Source organism: Parasteatoda tepidariorum, chromosome X2 (genome assembly GCF_043381705.1).
Source record: "Parasteatoda tepidariorum isolate YZ-2023 chromosome X2, CAS_Ptep_4.0, whole genome shotgun sequence".
Lineage (NCBI taxonomy): Eukaryota > Metazoa > Arthropoda > Arachnida > Araneae > Theridiidae > Parasteatoda > Parasteatoda tepidariorum.
The window spans coordinates 30,108,277-30,130,038 of record NC_092215.1 but is presented as its reverse complement, the minus strand read 5'-3'; the positions used below and the strand labels follow the sequence as shown (position 1 = coordinate 30,130,038).

The 21,762-nt window shown below is 27.6% G+C and overlaps 1 protein-coding gene across 1 annotated transcript in view; it reads left to right on the top strand.

Annotated features, from left to right (window-relative positions):
* LOC107440927 (fibroblast growth factor receptor-like 1) overlaps positions 1-18,644 on the top strand; it is a 43,882-nt gene extending 25,238 nt beyond the window's left edge. Inside the window, exons 3-8 of the mRNA XM_016054017.3 lie at positions 4,427-4,711; positions 6,577-6,642; positions 6,727-7,017; positions 10,685-10,800; positions 13,182-13,419; positions 16,144-18,644. Of these exons, the coding sequence (XP_015909503.1) occupies positions 4,427-4,711; positions 6,577-6,642; positions 6,727-7,017; positions 10,685-10,800; positions 13,182-13,419; positions 16,144-16,640 (1,493 nt within the window). The 3' untranslated portion in view covers positions 16,641-18,644. The remainder of the gene's footprint in view (positions 1-4,426; positions 4,712-6,576; positions 6,643-6,726; positions 7,018-10,684; positions 10,801-13,181; positions 13,420-16,143) is intronic.
* Positions 18,645-21,762: the final 3,118 nt, after the last annotated feature.

Genomic DNA, 21,762 nt, shown 5'->3' with positions numbered 1-21,762 from the left:
ATATTTAATATAATATTTTTTAGTAAATTACTCTTCACCACTACGCGGTTAATATCTTCAAATAAATATATCTAGCTAAAAAATATTTGGGTTCATTAAAGGGAAAATTTAAAAATCTTGATTTGTTAAAAGCATGACGCTCTATGGACTCCAAGAAACTTATGGGATTTTTTTAATGAGTTTTGCTTCCAAAAAAAAAAAAAATTACACATAAACTCTGAAAATAATCTTATAATTGGAATATTGAAAATTTATGGCTCTTTGCGAAAGAACGATAGATATATATACATATATTATTCAAAGAATTATTTACAATAAAACAAAAATTCTTATTATTGCATGTTGCATGGAACGAAAACAATTTTTTTTTTCATAGTGTACATTATTCACTTCAAAATTTTATCATTTAAACAGCAGGTTTTAGATAACTGAAATAAACATCATTTGTAATATCATATACTATAATTATTTATAGCAAACTTTAATCGCTAATTTCCTTATTAAGATAAGCGTTAAATTCTTAGAACATTACATCAAGTAATTTTTAAAATTAAAAAAAAAAACATGTTTATCTTCCTCTCCAAATATTAAATTAAAATAAGCATTTGTTTCAATCTCTCTGTTCTATCATGACGTTCTCAAAAATTTATCTTAAGCGACGATTTAATTAACAACTGATGTTGATGATGTGTTTGAAACTTTTATTTTTGTGATAGGAAAGAAAAAAAACTGATTTATGCACGATTGGGTAAAAAAAAAAATTTTTTTTTTATTCCAAAATAGAAAAATTCAAACTTATGAGTTATGTGAGGAATGGGAAATTCAAAAATGATAAGAAACCCTAAGGATATAAAGCTTTCCACCAAGTCATTTCGCATAAATCACGTCAATTCTCGTCTAGAAACGAGATGGGATTCGTTACAAAATTGTTTAATATGAGATCGTGATCAAGAGAACGAGGCAGATACATGATGATGGTAATTTATTCTCTTCCTTCTCACAGGGTATTTATTTGATAAGTAAGGCAGGAAAAAAATAATCATTTCCTTTAATTTATGGCTTCGTCACTATTGATCAATATTTAAATCCTATACCAATTAAGTAAGAATGGTTATAAAATATTGTGGGTTATTTTTTAGGTATTTAAAGTGCACGCACTATCACGAGTTTTGAAAAGTTAAGTGCTGTGCAATTTTTCTTCTCTTTCGCAACAACGTTGCATTTTAGTTTATCATGAATATTTTCGGAAATAAATCACATGAGTAAATGTTGGCTTGAATCTAGAATAATGTTTTACATTTTTACTTTATGAAAAATTGCTTTACGAAATTTCTCCAAAATGTTTCATTGCTTTAAGTATTCTTTTTGCTACTGCGAAACTACAATTGAATCAACACTAAGATATCGTGACAGTTAGGTATAAACGTATTTTTCATTACTTAATTTGAAGTCGAAAAAAAGCATTTTTCAAAAATCTTGTGTTTGTTTAAAGTACAAGGGGAACTCTTATGGGTTTTTATTTGGCGCGAGTACATATTTCTGAAAAAATTCTTCATGCGATATAATAAATATTTTGTTCATGGCGCCTCTTAAAACGGAGCTATGAAAAGTTTTAATTTGACAACATTTCTTTTACTTTGCTAAAGTATTATTTGGATTGTTATTCTGTCATGAAATTGCAATTGAATCAACACTACGATATCGTGACAGTTAAGAATAAAGGCATTTTTTATAATTTAAAATGCTGTACTAATTAAAGGTCGAAAAAAGTGGTTTTTCAGAAATGTTTTTATTTAAAAAACATTGCGAATTTGTTTTTACCATGTGCCTGGATTATTCTACACAATTCTTCATGGGATAAAGAAATACATACTTATACTATAAATATTCAAGCAAATTATGTAAATAAAACAATGGTAAAACGAGTCTTTTAAAACAATGGCATGCCTTGGAAAAATATAACCAGGTTAACTTGTGCTCCAGAGGTTTTTGTTTTTTTGTCTAAAAAAACATTGCGATTTTTTTTACTGTGAGTCAGTATATGTTTCTAGAATATTCTACAATTCTTCATAAGATAAATATTTATTTTATAAACATTGAGTCATTTATAGACATTTATTTATGTTTTATTTTTAGTCATTTATGTTTAGTCATTATAAAATCATTTATATTATTTTAAATAACATAAATGAAACAATGCTACAATAAAACTTTCAAAACAATGATAAGTCTTCGAAAATCTGTTCAAGCGTACTCTGCACCAAATTTAAACAAAATGTATTTAATAAGAAGTAATCAATTACTTGTAATCATTAAAATTAATTACAATTTCAATTGTTATTATAGACAATCACAATCGGCAATTACCATTATTATCATAATTACAATTAATATTGAACTTCTACCCCAATTAATAATGATCAATGATTATAAGTAATTATGATTCTATTTAGTCATGATTAGAATTTTAATTTCGATTGCAATTACGATTACATGATATTTTATCCAACTCAGGCTTACGCGAATCATTTTTGAAATATCAAAACGGGGAAATCAGGAAAGATAATTATTTCTTAGCTAACTAAGTGGAATTATTTTATATATTTTAAAAATTAAAAGAAATAGTAACTATTAAAAATATTCAAAAACATTTTGCACAATCAACAGTACATCAAATAATGAATAACTAAAAAAGATGATATTCCGACTTATTTATAGCATTCCGAATTATTCTTTAAAACATTAATGCTAGATGATTTAAAGTATAATTTAAAATAGACAAATTAAGTTCATTCATCATAATATACGCAAAAATAGATAAGCTTACATCTTATTTCCAACAGTAAAAAGCCTAAATTATGTAGAGGCTGTAGAAATAAGAGAAGAACATAAATTCTTTGTGAGCAATTGCGAAGTAAATGTTCACGTCTTACATTAACCTGGTTCAGTTGCCTCAGTAAAACAAGTAAATGCCTTATCATTTATTAAAAATTTTAAATATTCATCCCCATTTTTCCCTTACAACTCTATTGAACATCAACATTTATCGACTTAATGGAAAAATAGAGATATGGAGCGAAATAAAATCGCCAGTAATTTTTACGGTAAATTCCATGACAAAAATAGGAAAAGTATGAATGAATTAGTAATCAGTCACCACCAAAAATAGAATCTGGTGCAAGTCATTACGAAAAAGACAAGCTAACCCCCAATACCATCCAGCGATAGTGTGTGAGTGGTTTTAGAATCAAATAAAAAACTCTTAAATAATTATTCATGACGTAAATTTGAAAACAAACAAGCTACCATGGCCTATTATAATTGATCTATACCGCTTTTTCCCATTTAGTTTACTGCAAACATCAAACAGTATTGTAAAAATTATTTTGCATTCGTCAGTAATATTTAAAACGAAATTTCCTAAAATTTTTTGCAGTTCAGAGGAATTGGCAAAATTTCGAAAATAATATATTTCATACAGTCTGTTTCAAACTTTATTGGAAAAATTTCCAAAAATGAATACTTTATAGATTTATAGACTTAGAGATTGTTGATGCCGAATTTTAATACACCGATATAGTAAATCGTATTCTTACTAGTCGGTGTTTATGTAGAAGTATCAATTTCTAAATATTGAATAGTGTAACTTTAGATTAGAACGTGGATTAAACCAGATTAGTTAAGTTTTCACCCTTTTGTCGTAATGTTACATTTGAAGAGAAGCAAGCATTTATCAGTAATATTTACCCCAAAGTTTTCTTAAATTTTGTTGATGCCGAATTTTGATATACCGATCTATTAAATCGTACACTAACTAAACGTTTTTATGTAAAAATATCAATTCCTGAATATTGAATATTTTCACTTTTGATCAGAACCATATTAATCCAGAATGAGTAGAGATGTTAAGATTACACCTTTTTTGTCGCAACGTTACATTTGAAGAGAAACAAGCTACCATGGCCTTCTATCATTGATCAGGACTGCGTTTTCCACTTAATTTACTATAAATATCAAAGAGTACCGTAAAAAGTTTCTACAATTATCAGTAATATTTACCACAAAGTTTTCTTAAATTTTGTTGATGCCGAATTTCGATATACCGATCTACTAAGTAATGCACTAACTAATCGTTGTTTATGTAAAAGTATCAATTCTGGAATATTGAATATTTCAACTTTTGATCAGAACATGTACTAAACCAAATTATTCTAGAATGTGTAGAGATATTAATATGCATTTTAAAATTCTGGGTAATTTTGCTACAAAACTTGTTTGAACACTAGTAACAGAATTCCATTTGTTGATTTCAGCCTTTAGCTTTTCTCTGCTTTTATAAGTTTGCTTATGTAAGATGTAACTTTATTCTAAAGGAAATTTAACCTATCTTAAAAAACACATTAAACAACGTATTGCTTTTATCCAGGTCCGCCTCGCCTAGTCCCAGAAGCTTATGTAATGGAGCGACTAGTACCAGAGGGATCTAAAGTCCAACTACCTTGTCCAGTCCAAGCTGATCCAGACACCCTTTTCTTCGAATGGTTCTATGGAACAGAGTCATTAAGCATTTTTCATGAGGACCGATTCCGAGTCCAAAGTAATGGCGTCCTCAAGATCAAATCCGTTGTCCCTCAGGATTCAGGACTTTACATTTGTAGAGCTGTAAACGGCTTTGGGAAAGTGGATACAAACGTGACTTTGGTTGTGCTTGGTTAGTTCCTAAATTATATTGACTTTTTATAGGTTTAAAACCTATTCCTGCAGTTAAACCAAATCAATCTTTATGACCCAATAAACATAAGTTTTTATTTTCCTGGTTTATTCTACATGCTTGCAGAGAATTTTATGAGAATTTTAGTAGCAAACGGTATTTTTCTAAAATCTTAGTTTGAGTATCTTAATGCTATTAGTTTGTAGTAGCAAACGATAATTTTTTGTTTTAATTTTATGTATGAGAGGTCCAGCATTATTATAATATAAGTAGAAAAGGATGTTTTTTTAATATTATTGCTTAGCAAATGCAAACGAGCAAAAACTAGCAAAAATATAATCGATATTTTTTTTTAAATTTTTTAAAATATGCAAGCGAAATTTCTTAATTTTTTTCAAGATATAATTGACATATTTTATTTCTTTTTAAATTTAATTGAAATTTTTTTTGAATAACTAGTATTATAATTAAGAACGTGTTAATATGATTCTTGTTTTGGCAAACAAAATCTTCTTTTAAATTAAAAACACAAATATGCAATTTTTTTTCGAAATCCTTATTATATAGCAAATGATTTTTTTTAATCTTGATAATTCCCAAAATCCTTTTTATACACCGATCTATAACGGTGGAATTGAGTTTATTGTACACGAGTTTATCTTTGACAATTTAAGCTTAGAAATAGACATAATTATCTTAGTTACATTTTAAAAACCTTTATAGAAAAACATTCATATAACTTAGTTCATTTCTCTATTTTAAAAAAAAATGTATTTCAATAAAACTCTTGTTGTTATAATTAATTTTTTTTTAATTCAAGAATTATTGAATTATTTATTTACAACTTAAACTGATTCTGTCATAAAATAGAAGAAGAAAAATATTTTAAGATTGTAGCCGCAAATAAAACAAAAAATATATAAAATAAAAAAAAACATTGTCAAAATCTGCTAGATCAATAATTAGAAAAGAAAATTAAAATCACCAAAATCTGTTTGATTGCCGAAGGAGACAGAGAAGGTTGAGCCTAGCAGAAACACTTTCAAGTTTAATAATTCTATGAGACAGATTTTACTGTTTTCAATTCTATTTAGATTTTTCATAATTCTCGAGTTAATATTAAGTTTCCCTGATGCTCATATCTTTATTAACTCATGTTTGACAAGGATTCAAAAAATACATATTAAAAGCATTTGTTATAGAACACCTTGCATACTTATTATATCGTAAGATTTTTTTTATTAAATTTTATTAAAATAGTTTTACGTAAACGATCTTCGAAATAATACTTTTTACGCATAAACAGGGCAATATATTTATGCATCATGAAGTATCAATATTCTGTTGATATCTTAATAGCTGTAATTTTAAGTGTATTCTCATAAATACCACGTCATACTATGATATCGCAATTATTAATTATAATTATAGGTAAGCTGACCAGTGTCTAGAAAAAGCTAAAGAAAATCGTAGTATAATTTTTTTTTAAAAAAATTTAAAAAAAAAACAACTTTTTTTTAAACTTTTTGAATATTTAAAGAAATTATTTCTGTTGCAAAATAACTGTGAGGGTTCACCTAATGATAAATTGGAACAGTTAAACAATGATTTTTCAAATATTCACTTAAAAATTTCACAAGTTTTCTTTTTTCTCTTTTTTTTTAATTTTTCAAAGACTCTGGTCAGTATTTATAAGATGCGATAAATGTAGAAAATATCGTCATTTTTGTTCACAAAAACACTGCTTACTTTTCTAACATTTAAATCACAACTGTTTATTTCTGAAGATATAATAAATAAAAAATTACTCTAGTAATGCATACCTAAACTTATAGTAATTAATATAATTGTATTATTTGCTTCAGCTACTGGAGAGAATATAGATACTGAAGAAATAAATAGTCCACCAGGTTTAAGAGCCAGGGACAAAGGTAAGAGTAGAAATCCATTATGATTTCAATTGCATAAACACCATTTTATTTAACTTATATGTATACAAATTACTCTTCGTTTAGAACCACCTTATTTTGTAAATGTCACAAGGACCAATAGCAATGGTAGGATAAGTAGATTAGCAGGCAGTTCTTTAAGATTGATATGTAAAGCTGATGGGAATCCTGAACCACAAGTCACGTGGCTAAAAAATGGGCAGACTTTAAATACCTCATTAGCATCCGGACTGAAACGAGGCAGATGGAGTTTATTCATCCGTAATCTTCAGGAAGATGATAAAGGCACTTATACATGCGTGGCATACAATCTATATGGGCATCAAAACTACACGGTCATAGTAGATGTTACACCAGGTAAGTTATCACAAAAATTACTCAATTATTGCTAAGAATTGCTTAACTATCAATAAAAGTCTAAGAATATCTAAGAACTGCTTAACCATTTAGAATCGCTTAATTATTACTAAAAATAACTTAATTTCTAAGAAGAATTATTTTAAATTTTAAAAAAAACAATTAACCATTGGAGTTTCTCTCTTTTGTCATCTGAATCATGAAGCAAGAATGATAAAATTTGAGCGACATGAATTACATCTTATTCATAATTAAAGCGCGAAAAGTGAGGGGAAATGAAAAATCGACGTATATAATTTTAAAATATTTTATTAAATATGAAAAAAATAGTAACATTAAGCAATTTAAAATAAATTTGAATCTATACACCATTAAGTAAGCCATTAAATTTTCACTAAGAATTACTAAAATGTTCTAAAAAAAGTGCCGATTAGAAACGCAAAGTTTGTGTTAACAAAGCTTCTTCATTAATAATTTAAAATAAATTATAATCCATACACCATTACTAAGTAAACGCATTAAATTTTCAATAAGAATTACGAAACTTTCTGAAAAAAATGCCTAATAGAATCCTTGCTTACGATCTTCTGAATCGCAAAGCAAAAAGGAGAACTAAACTATGTTAGCAAAGCTTCTAACATTAAGCAATTTAAAATAAATTAGAATCTATATACCATTACTAGTAAGAAAACCATTAAATTTTGACTAAGAATTACTGAACTTTTTGAAAAAAATAGCTAATAGAATCCTTGCTTACGATCTTATGATTCACAAAGTAATAAGAAGATCAAAATAAACTATGCTAACAAAGCTTATTATATTAAGCAATTTAAAATAAGTTAGAATCTATATGCCATTACTAGTAAGATAGCCATTAAATTTAGACTAAAAATTACTGAAACTTTTTGAAAAAAAAAATGGCTAATAGAATCCTTGCTTACGATCTTATGATTCGCGAAGTAATAAGGAGAGCAAAATAAACTATGTAAACAAAGCTTATTATATTAGGCAATTTGAAATAAGTTAGAATCTATATACCATTACTAGTAAGAAAACCATTAAATGCAGAATAAAATTTACTGAAACTTTTTGAAAAAAATGTTTAATGGAATCCTTGCTTACGAACTTATGATTTGCAAAATAATAAGGAGATCAAAATAAACTATGTTAACAACGCTTATTATATTAAGCAATTTAAAATAAGTTAGGATCTGTATACCATTACTTGAAAGTAAACGATTAAGTTTTCACTAAGAATTACTAAAACTTTCTGAAGTTTTTAATAGAGTCTTTGATTACGATATCCTGAATTGCATATTAAAAAGGAGAAAAATGAATCAACACACAATAAACGAGAAAATGCAAAGGATGAAGAAGCGAAATATATGATTTTTATGTTTTTTTATTTATTACGTAGACAGAAATAATTACATCCTGATGTGATTTTCGCAAGTTTAGGGAGATAACATAATGAAAAATATTCTTTAAAGTGTGTTTTAAGCAAGTTTTGAAATACATTTAAAATTTGTAATATTTTAATGGTAAATTATCTGTGATGGTAATTTTCCTTTTTCGTTGCTGTGCTTTTTAATCAGTATACAAAATTTATTCTCAATTCTGTTGTGATGCATTTTAAAATATAAAATCTCTGAGGAATTAATAATGTTTTAATTTTGTAAAGAAAAATAACATTTTTATTTTTTTATACCGGATATAACACCTTAACTTAGTTTAATGTATTCTCGATATTTTAATTAAGACATTGATAATTTAATTCCTATTCATCCTTATTTTTGCATATAAAACAGTTTTAAAAATTTTAATTTAAAATGGAATATATTTTATTGTATTTTTTTGCAAAATTGGAAAGAAAACTTTTAATTTTTTTAAAAATAAGTTAAAAAATCTTAATTGTACAATATATTCCAAGTTCACAGAAGATAGCAACTTTTTTTCGCTTTGAATGTGCGATATATTCTTTTAAAGTCAAAAAAACATCCAAAATGTTATTAAGAAAAAAATAATTATTTTTACAAAACTTAAATTTCAAGACGAAAAAAAAAGGTCATATCTTGTTTTCCAATTGAGATATGAACATACTTTTTAACCACTTGAAAAAAAATTAGAATCATTTTTTTTTTAATTACGAGCAGCAAAAAATCTAGAAGTTCCAAAGAGTTTTATGCCGGGGACACTTTTAATGATAAAATAAAAGCAAGTAAGGAAACAGATCTTAAAATTACGATTAACAAAAGTGCGAGCTACAAAACAAATATCCTGCTTTAAATCTGAGTAAAAAAATTTCAAAATTCTGGGGACTTTTGTCACGAACCACCTTAAGTGTGAAGTAAATAATAAAAATATTTCACGTTATTTTGAAAAATTTTCTGTGCGTTGTATCTTTAAAAGTTGTATAAAATTACCAGGAAAGTTTTTAGTTTATCGGATGAGGAATTTTTGAGCACTAAAGATTTTCTGAAAATAATTGTTGCACTGCTGGTGTCAACGAATCCCAAAAATGTAAATATCTACTCCTGCTAGATATCTACTAAAAATTATTCAAAGGAATTTTTTTTATATTCTGAGTACAAAAGAAATCAACTAGATATGGGATGCAGTTTGAAAAAATAATCAAGCAAATTAAGAGTCACTTTCAAAAACTGCATCAAATATCTTATTTTTCATCCAAAATGTAGCATTCTTATCTATCAACACATCACGATCAAATCTTGTATCATAATCTAATTAAATCAACAATCTCTATTTATAGAGAAACTTAAGAACTTTCAAGGAAAAAAAAATGTACTGGAAACTTATCAAACGCACATTTCCGTTAGTTTACTTCACAAAAATTCTAGAAGGATTTAAAAACCGGAAGATATAAAGATAAAAAGATTAGCTTATAGCTTGCATAGAGGGTCAAATATAAAGATTTAAAATGGAAATTAACTTGTTGTTGTTGTTGTAGTTCATTTACGTCGCACTAGAGCTGCGCAATGGGCTATTGGCGACGGTCTGGGAAACATCCCTGAGAATGATCCGAGGACATGCCATCACAATTTCGATCCTATGCAGAGGGGATGGCACCTCCGCTTCGGTAGCCCGATGACCTGCACGCGAAGTCGAGCACTTTACGGTAGAACAGTTTAACGAGAGCCAATACCGCACACCCTCGGTCCCTACGCAGACTGATCCAAGTGGTCACCCACCCGCACACTGACAGCAGCCAGTGATGCTTGACTTCGGTGATCTGCTGGGAGCCGTGTCTTAACGATCAGTCCACTGCGGGACGGAAATTAACTTAAAGAGAGTATGAGTGCTTACTTGAGAAATGGATAAAATAAATGAGAGGAAATTTGCAATAAACACAATAATCTCTTACATATAAAAATTTAAAAAAATTTTAAAAAAATTCATTTTTAAAAAATTTATTTCATTCAACTTTTTTTTTGTCGAAATACAGATCAAACATTTTCGGCCCTTATTCAAAAATGAGTACACCTTAAAAAAGAAATTATACGATATTTATGGGATTTTAATTCTAAGATCTTATGTATCTAATCTTCTTCTAAGATCTAAGAAAGATTTATTTTCATTTCATTATATGCTTCTCACAATTAGATAAAATTGTAAAGTATAATCTTTGATGTTGGGGATTTTATTTTAGGTGCACGAAAAAAACCAGAACTTCGTGGAATTCATCCAATTAATAGAACAGTTGAAGAGGGAGGTTCGGCTGTCTTCCAGTGTAGAGTAAAAAGTGAAGTTTTACCTCATGTTCAGGTAAGAATGCGAATTCTTTAAAAACCTAGTTTCCCCAAATAGGAAAAGCATAAGGAAAAAAATTGATGTTTTCCGTTTATTATAGGATTAAAAAAAACAACAATGTAACAAATTTTAAAAAAAAAATTGCTTTTATTTTACAATGTGCTCAGTGTTATTATTCGATTTTATATTTCTATGTGGGTAATTTTGCAATGTGCTCAACCCGCAAAAGAGCAAAAAATTTACATTTTTTTTAACTGAATAGACTAAACAACTAACTAAACTAGCAGCAAAAGTGAAAAAAAAGATATTTAAAAAAATTAAATTTAGCAATTATTATAAATATCAGAATAGAAAAATCCAAAAGATTTTGTCAAGTAAAATTGAATCAAATCGAAAACAAAATTAAATTTAGCAATTTTTATAAGTATCAGAATAGAAAATTCCAAATGATTTTGTCAAGTAAAATTGAATCAAATCGAAAACAATTTAAAATAAGATTTTAACGGTAATCAAAAAATTTTGTTCTTTGTCACTTTTTTCTTGGTTCTTTTTCGGTTATTTTATCAGACATTTTCACCTTTCTTTGTCAAGTCACTTATAAAGTCACGCCAGAATAACTGTTACATCAGAATTTGTCAAAAGTCACTTTTTTATCTAGTTACTTATACAGTTTAGAGCTGTTTGTCTTTTATTTTATTTTTTACATTAAACATAAACTTGTATTCAAAAAACACTAGTCACTTACGCAGCTCGGTGCTGCTTTTCTTTTAAATTTTTATGCTATACATAAACTAGTATTTAAAGAAAAGAATTCACTTCCCCGGCTTGTTTTGATTTTTGTTTTACATTAAACATCAATTTATATTCAAAGGGAACTAGACACTCATGCAGCTTATTGCTGTTTGGTGTCCATTTTTTTTATTCAATTTTATTATTTTAATTACCAAATATTAAATTATTTATTTAATTAAATTACCAAACTTAATTTTCATGTCATTTTTCCAATATATAAATATATTTTTTATTTTGAAAAAAATTGTTTACGCTTATAAACTATGTTTTAGTTTCCTATAAATGAGAGAACAAAATTTGAAAAAATTCGAACTAAATATAGTTTGAAAATAAATCCTCTCCCCAAAGAATTTCAATAGCTATCTTTCCTTTGAAAAAATTTGTGTTTAAACTAATTTAAAATGGTGTAAAATTATTATTCTTCATCTCAGTGATGTTATAAAATTTTTGTTTTCTTTTGCTGCATTAGATTAAAAAGAAAAAATCTATTTAATGTAGCGTAAAATTAAATTTTTCCAAGAAGAGCTATTTCTATAAAATGGAAAACCAAATTTAAACACGAATAGGGAATAAAAATTTGATATTGCTTCTTTTGTCTTTATTATTTTACTCAAGGCATATTTTAATTAACGAACATTTCAAAATATTTTTGGTCATATTTGTAAGAATGAAATAAATGTACTGAAATAAATTACAATAGAGTACACTTTTTTTATTGCTTACCAAATATTAAAATTAATTTTCTTATCCCTATTGGTGTTTGTAATTCCTTAAAATATGTAAGCATGTAAAGTATTACACAACTTAAAACAACCTTTTTGTTTATTTATCTTGTATTACATAAGATATACATGTACGACGATTTTGTTTTAAAATGTTGGACTTTCTTAAATTGAAAAAAAAAATCCATTTTGAGAGGTTTTAACTAATTTTGAAGGACCGAAGCATTTTCTTCCGAAATATTTTTTTAAATAATACGCATAATATAGAACTTTTATTTAAAAAGGTTTTTATTATGTAACTTTACTGATTATTAACGTTAGTTATTATGTAACGCAATTTAGATCTTTTTTTAATTTAAAACAAGGTTTTCAAGATGGGAGCAAGTGTTACAAATGCACTGCTCAGTTTTTTTTCTTAATTATAATAAAATTTAATACTTTTTAGCTCATTTTTTACTTTTATTGTTTTCTAAGCATATTTTTGAGACTAATATAAAATAAGACCCACATTTAAAGTTTAAAAGGATTTTTTGCAAGAATTTTACCTGTTCCACTACTAACAACATGATGCATTAGTTAGTCTTGAAGTAACTCCACACTGGAAAAATTCTGGTAAAATTATCGAATTGTACGGCAATGACATTTCTGGTAATAAAACCATAATTCTGGTTAACGAAACCAAAATATACGGTATTTAAACCATTCATTTGGCAATCCTTCCGTTCATATGGTAACGGTTTACAGGAAATTCTTGTTTTAGAAATTATTGACCATATTTCTTTCCAGTGAACTGATATAAACAATAATTATAAATTCAATTTATAAATAAATCAAACATTCATTTTCAGTAACAATAAACATTTAATATTCTTCTTTTCTTAGTGGTTAAAAGAAACAGATCCATTAGATGCTGAAGCAAAAGGTCAAAAAGTCATTAAAGTTCATGGAGAATATTTTAGAATCCTGAAATCAACAGAAGTTTTTGAAAAATCAGATGGATCCTTTATCAACAAATTAATCATCACAGGAGCTTCTAAAGAAGATGCCGGAAAATACATCTGCTTAGGCGCCAATACCATGGGCTATAGTTTCCGAAGTGCCTTCTTAACGATACGAGGAAGTATGGCTTCAGAATATTTAACTTCTAGTTTATGCAATTCAAATTTTTTATGGACAACGTCTAGTGCCATTAACAAAAATAGAACAAGAAAAATTTAAATAAAGAAACAACAGCAACAATATCATAAGATAACAGAAAGTTTGCTATCTCATCATCGTCCTATAAGTCATCTCTTTCCCAATACACTGTAGAAAATTCCGGGTCAATTTACGGAATACAGCTGTAAAATCATCGGTAAAATCCATTTTACAGTAAAACTAGTTTTTAACGCAAAATCAACAAACAGTTGATTCAACAACAGTACAGTAAAATTCCATTTTTTACTGAAAACTCCATTTTTACCCTAAAATATTTTACCGTAATTTTTACAGTAATATTTATATAATTAGAATGATTTTCTGCTCCGTAACACGTTTCTATAAAAATGAATTCTACTATAAAAAAATATGGGTATCCTGAATGCCAGTATTTTTTATTTAAACATTTCTTTTTTCTTTTTTTTTATTGGTGTTTTTTTTCAAAGTTTTCCTTGATGGCGTAAAACCGCTGTAGTGAGAAAGTAATAAGAAATTATTAACAACTCAAAAAAATTTTTGAAGCATGAAATGAAATTAAAATACAATTTTGTCTTATTTGTCAATTTTGTCTTCCAAGAAATGGATTAAATTTTCTACAACTTTAATAAGCAAAAATATCAATTGATACTAATAAAGTTTAAACAGCGTGGGAAAAAAAGCTTAATTGATACCCCATATACAAATAATCGATATTTTGTTTCGGTACTTTTGGCACAGAAACACGACCTTCTTTAGTGTTTGAAAAAGGTAAGTACTATTTAATCTCCGCAGTGTTTCTCTTTGATCTTTAAATGCTTCCAGTACACGGTAAGTACTATTTTTTAAACTAAACTTTTCAAGCACAATTCTGAAGTTAAGATGATATACATGAAAATTAGTAGTTTTTTATGGTAAGTATGCACGGAGGAAATAAATTTTCGTAAAATTACAGTATCGTATGGAAATTTACATTTCTGTTGTAAAAAAAACTTTTAAAAAATATTCTGGTCAATAAATCCTATATATACGGTATTTAATTCATTCATTTAGTAGTTTTTTCCGTTCGGTAACGATTCACCGGAATTCTGGTTTTTAAAATTGTTCTTATAACAGCACATTTTGTAACAAATACAAAACTTAAAAGTAAATTTAACCGAATACATGGTTTTTGCACCCTTATAAAAAACCATATTTCATTGTTATATTTACCAGAACCATTACCAAAGAGCTTCGGTAGAAATTACCAAGCTTTTTGGTGTTTCAATAGAGTTAGAAGCATGTTCAGTTCTACCATATTCAAGTAGTTTAGACCATTCTTTCTCTTTGCTATTAAACTCCTAATCAGTTTATTTCGTTTAATGTGTATATGTATAATTTATTCTCAAACATTCACTACATTCACACATTCGCCTCTACATTCATTCTCAAACATTCTCTAAATAATGAATTTTTTTTTAAATATTTAACAAATGAACATAACCTCATTCGGTCCCCTTAAAAAATTTCAATGAATTAATATTTAAAATAATTTCAAAATAAATTAAGTAATTTTTTTAATTGAGGAGCTGGATTTTATAACCATATTAATTCATTTTCAAAATCGGTATACAAAAAAATAAAAATACATTACAAAAAATTTGCAAAATAATTTACTCAACGAAATATTTAGATAGAACTGAGGTATTTCATTGTTTTAAGATAGTTTCGTCTAAAACATTCTAATTTTAATATAAATTAAGTCATATACAGGGTGTTTCATAATCACCACCCTGAATACATATATTTCGAATCATTATAAAAAAATATGTCTAAAGGCATACGCAGTAAGGTCTGAAGATTAAAATTGAAACATGGAAGCAACATGAATGCAGTTTAAATCTGCCAAATCATTGGTGGGCTGAAATCTCCAAAACCCATTTGCTGAAACTTAGAAGAATCTCAAATACAAGTATTTGAATTTCTGTTCCTTCCAGCAATCAAACAGGTTTAAACACCTCATGTTCTACCTTCCTCGACAGTTATTCATCAGAGTATAGCAGCGTTTTAGCTGTTTTTTTGCTTAAATAATTATTAGCGACCCCACTTATTTATATTTCCTAGCTTTATTCGTGAAAGGGATTTTAAATATATATATTAAGGTTGATCATTACGCTACATTTTTAAGTTCTTTGGACCAACAAGTTTCATCTCGATTTAATTCTATTTAGTAAGGATTTTTATTGAAATTTACTCCTTCGTTGTTTTTTTAACTGTATTTATTGAAAACTTCAAAAAAAATCTTCATTGATTAAAATTTCTTAAAAAAATAACTATTTTTTTCCGAATTGTTCAAGAAATCATTAAAATTTAAGCATAGAAGACGTAAAAATATTTTCAAAAATTTATTTACGAAAATAAAGTGAATAAAGCTGGCATTCAAACCAAATTAATCACAGAAGACATAAAAATCTTTTAAAAAATATTATTTACGAAAATAAAGTGAATAAAGCTGGCATTCAAACAAATTAAGCATAGAAGACGTAAAAATCTTTTCAAAAAAATTATTTACGAAAATAAAGTGAATAAGACTGGCATTCAAACCAAATTAAGTAAAAAATGCATTGAATTTAAGCTTTTTTCATTTCCAATACATTTTTGTACTAAAAAATGTATTTTTTATCCAAAACAGCCTCTGAAACGTACATTTCTGATATGGAAGAAGCTGAAAACGATGATCTAAAAATACAGTTCAGTTATCTTTTCATAACTGTACCGGTAACGATAGCATTGCTCATCACTCTTTTTGCCGTTATCTTCCTTCATTATCGCCACAAATCTAACTGTAACCACAATAATGTACCACCAAAGTATAACGAGCAATTGGAAAAAGCAATTACATCTCCACCAGCTGTGTATCCGAACATTCACGATGTTTCGATCATGGGGGAATCGAACTTTCATCGGACCCTAGAATCTTCAGACGGTACTTGGTCTCACGTCCATAGTACATTAGTCATTGATCCAGGACAACCTGATTCCTTCTCAGAATGCGACTCATCGTTTGTGTTTTTGGGGGACTTAAACATGTATCCGGATATCATGTACAAAGATAATGGACATGTCCTTAGTCTCTATTCGCCAAACTTACATGGTCAAGAAAAAATTCCATGTCTTGATAGAGTGTAAGTCATTTGTGTTGTTGGTTTTGTTTATAGGTGTCATTGCAGATCAAGCTGACATTGAGGAAATAGAATATGTTGTTGTACACATCAAGAATTATTGGTGAAGCTATATCTGCGCACAATTCCTCGTCCTTGTTCATTATCCGTCTTTCAAAAGTTCTTGGCTTTAATGAAGGCTGAGAATTAAAATGTTGTTACGTTATATTTCAGTTTGTATTTATCTTATTATAAAGGATGTTTAAATCCTTTGAAAACGGTTTTTTGTTTGATGACGATTGTTATGTTGATGTGTATTCAATCTCACGTTGAAGTGTGGTTCAAATGTCATCAGTTTTTGTGCAATTCTGTTAAAACATACGATTTTTTTAAGGTTATTAATAATTTTACGTTTTACACTTAAGCTTCTGTATTCTCTCCTCAAAAATTCTTGACACAATGAATGCTTATCTAAATATTGATCAAATATCATGAAAACTCTTGAAATTTTAAGAATAGAAGATTCCCTTCCCTAATTTGAAGAACGTAATAAAATAGAATCATTTTAAAGTTCCTATAACTGAATAATTTTAAATGTAATATAAGAGAAGTATAAATATATTATATTTCTATCATAAATAGGGGAACTGCTTCCTTCTATGTATTAATATTGCATTAGCATTGATATCATAGCCTAAGGATATCTATTTAAACTGCAGAAATAAGAGTCAGAAATATCAAGAAAATTTGAGATATTGACCCATTATTCCTTTTAAATAAATTTTCCTTTTTATCATTGCTAGAATTTCATTCACTTTTCTTAAATTTTTCATCGAGTAAACCAAGACTTCTAAAACTTTCTTAAATAGGAACCCTTTCCAATAAGGAGCACTTTCCAGAATGGAACACTTATGTGTATTTTGCTGTATGTATTATAGCACATAAATACAGCTGGGAAATGAATGTAACGGACGGATTTACATTTTTTTTAAAATGTATTCACATACTTATGAGTTTCTAACGAATTTTATCATTTTCAATAGATTTCTCGATTTTTCTCACTACAGTGAAATCATAGCGAATCGATTTTATTCTGAAAATCAGCATGATCAGTCACAAATATTCACACAAAAAACGTTCTGTAAAAAATTAAAATTGTTAAATCTGAATAACAGATTATGATTATGAGAGCTTCAGTTAAATAAAATAAGAATATGAAATCCTTAGTAGAAAATTAAAAATTTGAAATCCTTAACGAAATCTGACAAAAACGAGACTTCGAAGAAAAGTTTCGTAGGGAAAAGAAAGTATTCTGGTAAATTAGCTGCAAAACTACGCTTCTATTTTTAAAAAACTTTCTGGACAACAATAAATCGAGGTTTTATTTCTTACAGAAACAGAAGCCATGCAGCAATTGAACAGACAGAGCTAAAGCGAAAAGATACTGTTCATTTTCTAAAAATATATGTTTATTTACAAACTTTTTAATGAGTTTTTAATGGAATTTCATCAATTGATTTCTTGAATTTTTCTCAATTCAATGAAATTATAGTAATTAGATTCTGTTTTGAAAGTCAGCGTGATCAGTCCCAGAGCTTCCCAAAAAACTTTCTGCAAACAATTTAGATTGTGAAATCTGAATAAGATTAAAATAACAAAATTTTGATGGAAAAAGTAAAATTATGAGATCTTTAATGAAAAATTAAAATTATGAGATCTTCAGTGAAAAACTAAAATTCTGAGATCTTTAGTGAAAAATTGAGCTTACGAGATCTTTAGTGAAAAATTAAGATTATGAGATCTTTAATCAAAAATTAAGATTATAATATCCTTAGTGAAAAATTAAACGAGATCTTTAATCAAAAATTAAGATCATTACACCTTTAGAGGAAAATTAAGATTTTGAAATCTTTAGAGAAATCTAACTAATACGAGACTTCGAAGGGAAGGTTCGTAGAGAAAAGTAAATATTCTGGCAAATGAACTGCCAAACTACGTTTCTATTTCTAAAAAAAATTTAAAAAATAAGAAATTGTGGAGAAAAGTAAATCAAATTTTTATTTTCTATTGAAACAGAAACCATTTAGCAATTGAGCTGAAAACGACTATATTTTGCACAGATTATTCTAAAATTATTAAAATAGGTTATGATTAATATTTCTTGATTCCCCTCAATTTTAAACTACGTGAATTTTAACAAGGAAATACATCGATTCCAGAGATTCTTAAGCTCTGGAGGAAGGCAACTGTTCAGTATTACTTGGAACTTTTATTAGATATTTCTAATATTAAAGCAGTTCTTTAGCAGAAGATGGTGTTTCAATAATAGAAATATCGAATGAAAGTTCCAAATGAGATCGAACATTAGTCAGAAGCGCTGATTATCTATTGAAAGTTGTCAACAAAAACAGTAAGCAATGGCTATGAAATTTTTAATTATTAAATATATACATATTTACAACAAATAGCTCACACCGTAGTAGGATCCAATTAACAATATAACATATCTAATGAAAGTTCCAAGTAATACCAAACAACAACGAAAAACATAGGCTTCTGTTTCTGTACGACTTAATGATATTTCTAATTAATCCCTTAGCTAACCCATATTTCAGAAAATTTGAAATTTTCTTGACTATTTAATTTTGTTCTTTATATTATTATAAAAGTTAGAAAATGGTTTTTTATTACACAAATAAAATTTTAAATGCAATAACTACTGTATTTATAATTTTTACATACACATAAAAAAGTAATGGATTACACACATATCTTATTCAATTAGAGCAAATTAAGCAAAACTTTGAAGCTAAATATAATATAACTAGTACAATATCATATAAAAACACAACAATATGATTTTCAATATATAAATTTTACATATCTTTTCTCTCCCTCAACCCACATTTTCCCACCCTGGACTGAAGTCGTAATCGGCGAAAAACTAGGACCACTAATGCCATCTATTAGGAAAATGGTGAATTAAGTATCCTAAAGTAGAGACGAACGCCATTCGGGCTTCACAAAATCGTTAATTTTTCTCCTGCACGTAGTACTTGCTCGCACTAGATTAGGGCGCCACTGGCAAGGGATTAAATTAGATTTCAGGAAATTTATTCTAACTGAATTAATTTCATGTTATGTATTTATTTTTTTTTTGAAAAATTAAATGTAAATTACCAGAGGTATTTTCTTTCACTTTAAAACTTAAAATATATGCGTAAATACAGTACGTTTGTGTCAAGAATTTTTAGGACGGTCAATATTTTAATTCAAATATACATGTGAAGTTTTTTTGAATGAGTGAAAATACTCAATTTCGTCCGAATGTTTGGTGTAGTAACCAGAGTTAAAGTAATCTATGTCCATCCATTCAATGTCAGACAATTTTACTCATCATTAAATCCACGGGATTTTCTCACTAAACTAGTAAATTAGCCATAGAAGAACATTTAATTGCAGCACTTACTAAACTCACTATTGCAATTTGGTTTAAACCTATTGCTAACTATAACATGCTTGTCTCAATTTTTTGGATAAATATATCACCACTCAACTTAGGTTTTGATTTAAATTTGAAATAGAAAGAGGGAATGGTTTATAAAGGTGTTACCGTTATTGTACAGTGCATAAAAAAATAAACGGACCATCCTGAAAGTATTTTGATCTAATGATCAATTTTCATAGTCTGGGACACAATCTTAATAGTTTGAAAGGATGACCTCAAATATACTAATTAATTAGTACAGAAAATATTTTAAGTTCTGAAAGCAGACACAAAAATGTGCCTCACCTGAATATATCTTTTTTTCGACAGATTCAGATTTTTGATCACCAAAATATAGAGGATAGACGCAATTTGAGAAATATGGACCACTAGTTTGGCCAGGAGAACGGTCCAAACTTTGGACTTCTTAATGTTAATTTCACTTTCTGCATATTTCTCCATATCTGGAGAATTTTTAAACAAAATGAAAGGTTTTTGTACTCAATTGTAAAGTTCGTTAATCAAAAAATAATTCAATGCAAAATCTAACTTGTAGTAAATGTTTATTTTTTTTTCTTATTATTTTATTTAATAATAGTCAAAAAATGTTGAATGGTAAGATATACATTCTAGATACACATGCAATTTTAAATAGCAAAATACAAAATTTGAGCGAAATCGGTCAAACAGTTCCTAAGATATCGAATTCTAATAGTATGACTTTGTCGAAATCCAGTTTCTCAGGAACTATTCGACCGACTTCACTCAAATTTTATTGCAGAGTAAAATTATATATTTTACTTTCACTATTGCTATGTAAAATTATAGACTTTAATATAATGTAAAATTTTTATACCTAACAATTAAAAAAAAAATATTTCACTCGTATTAAATAAAATAAGTAAATATTTACTAAAAGTTATATTTTGCAACGAATTATCTCTGTATAAACGAATTTTATAATTGAAAAAAAAAATTATTCGCTTAGAAAGTTGTCGAGATCTGGTGAAATACGCAAAGAAAAATATTAAGGTTAAGGTGCCCAAACTTTGGACAACTCTCCTGACCAAACTAAGGGGACCACATTTCCCAGATTGCGACTATTCCGTATATTTCGAGCTGTCAGAAATCAGAATTCGCCGAAAAAAAGGTATGGCTATTCAGCGAAAGTACGTTTTTGTGTCTGATTTCATAACTAAAAATATCGTTTGCAATACTTAATTAGCGTATTTGAGGTCATATCCTCGAACCTTTAAGATTGAATCCTAGAACGTGAAGATCTGATGATTGGACCAAAAGTTATTCAGGGCAATTCGTTTTTTTTTAATTTTGCGCACTGTACATATGTAATAAACTATCAAAAACTTGAATATTGATTTTTAATAATCAATTTTACTTCATGTCTACCTTTGGCGAGTTGATTTTAGTGTGGAACATAGCCACATAATACTGAAAATCGCTAAAATCTTTAAGAAAATAGCGCCATAACGCATCTCAATTATCCTTCCAATTTCAAGAAAATCATACCCTCATTTCAATGAAATCAATCAGCGTTTTAGAAAAATGTTTTATAATGTAAATAGCCTCACATGGTGTCGAGTATTTTTCTACAAAATTGGGATATTAAATTTTTCAGAGCAAACCTACACACAAAATGTAAGAA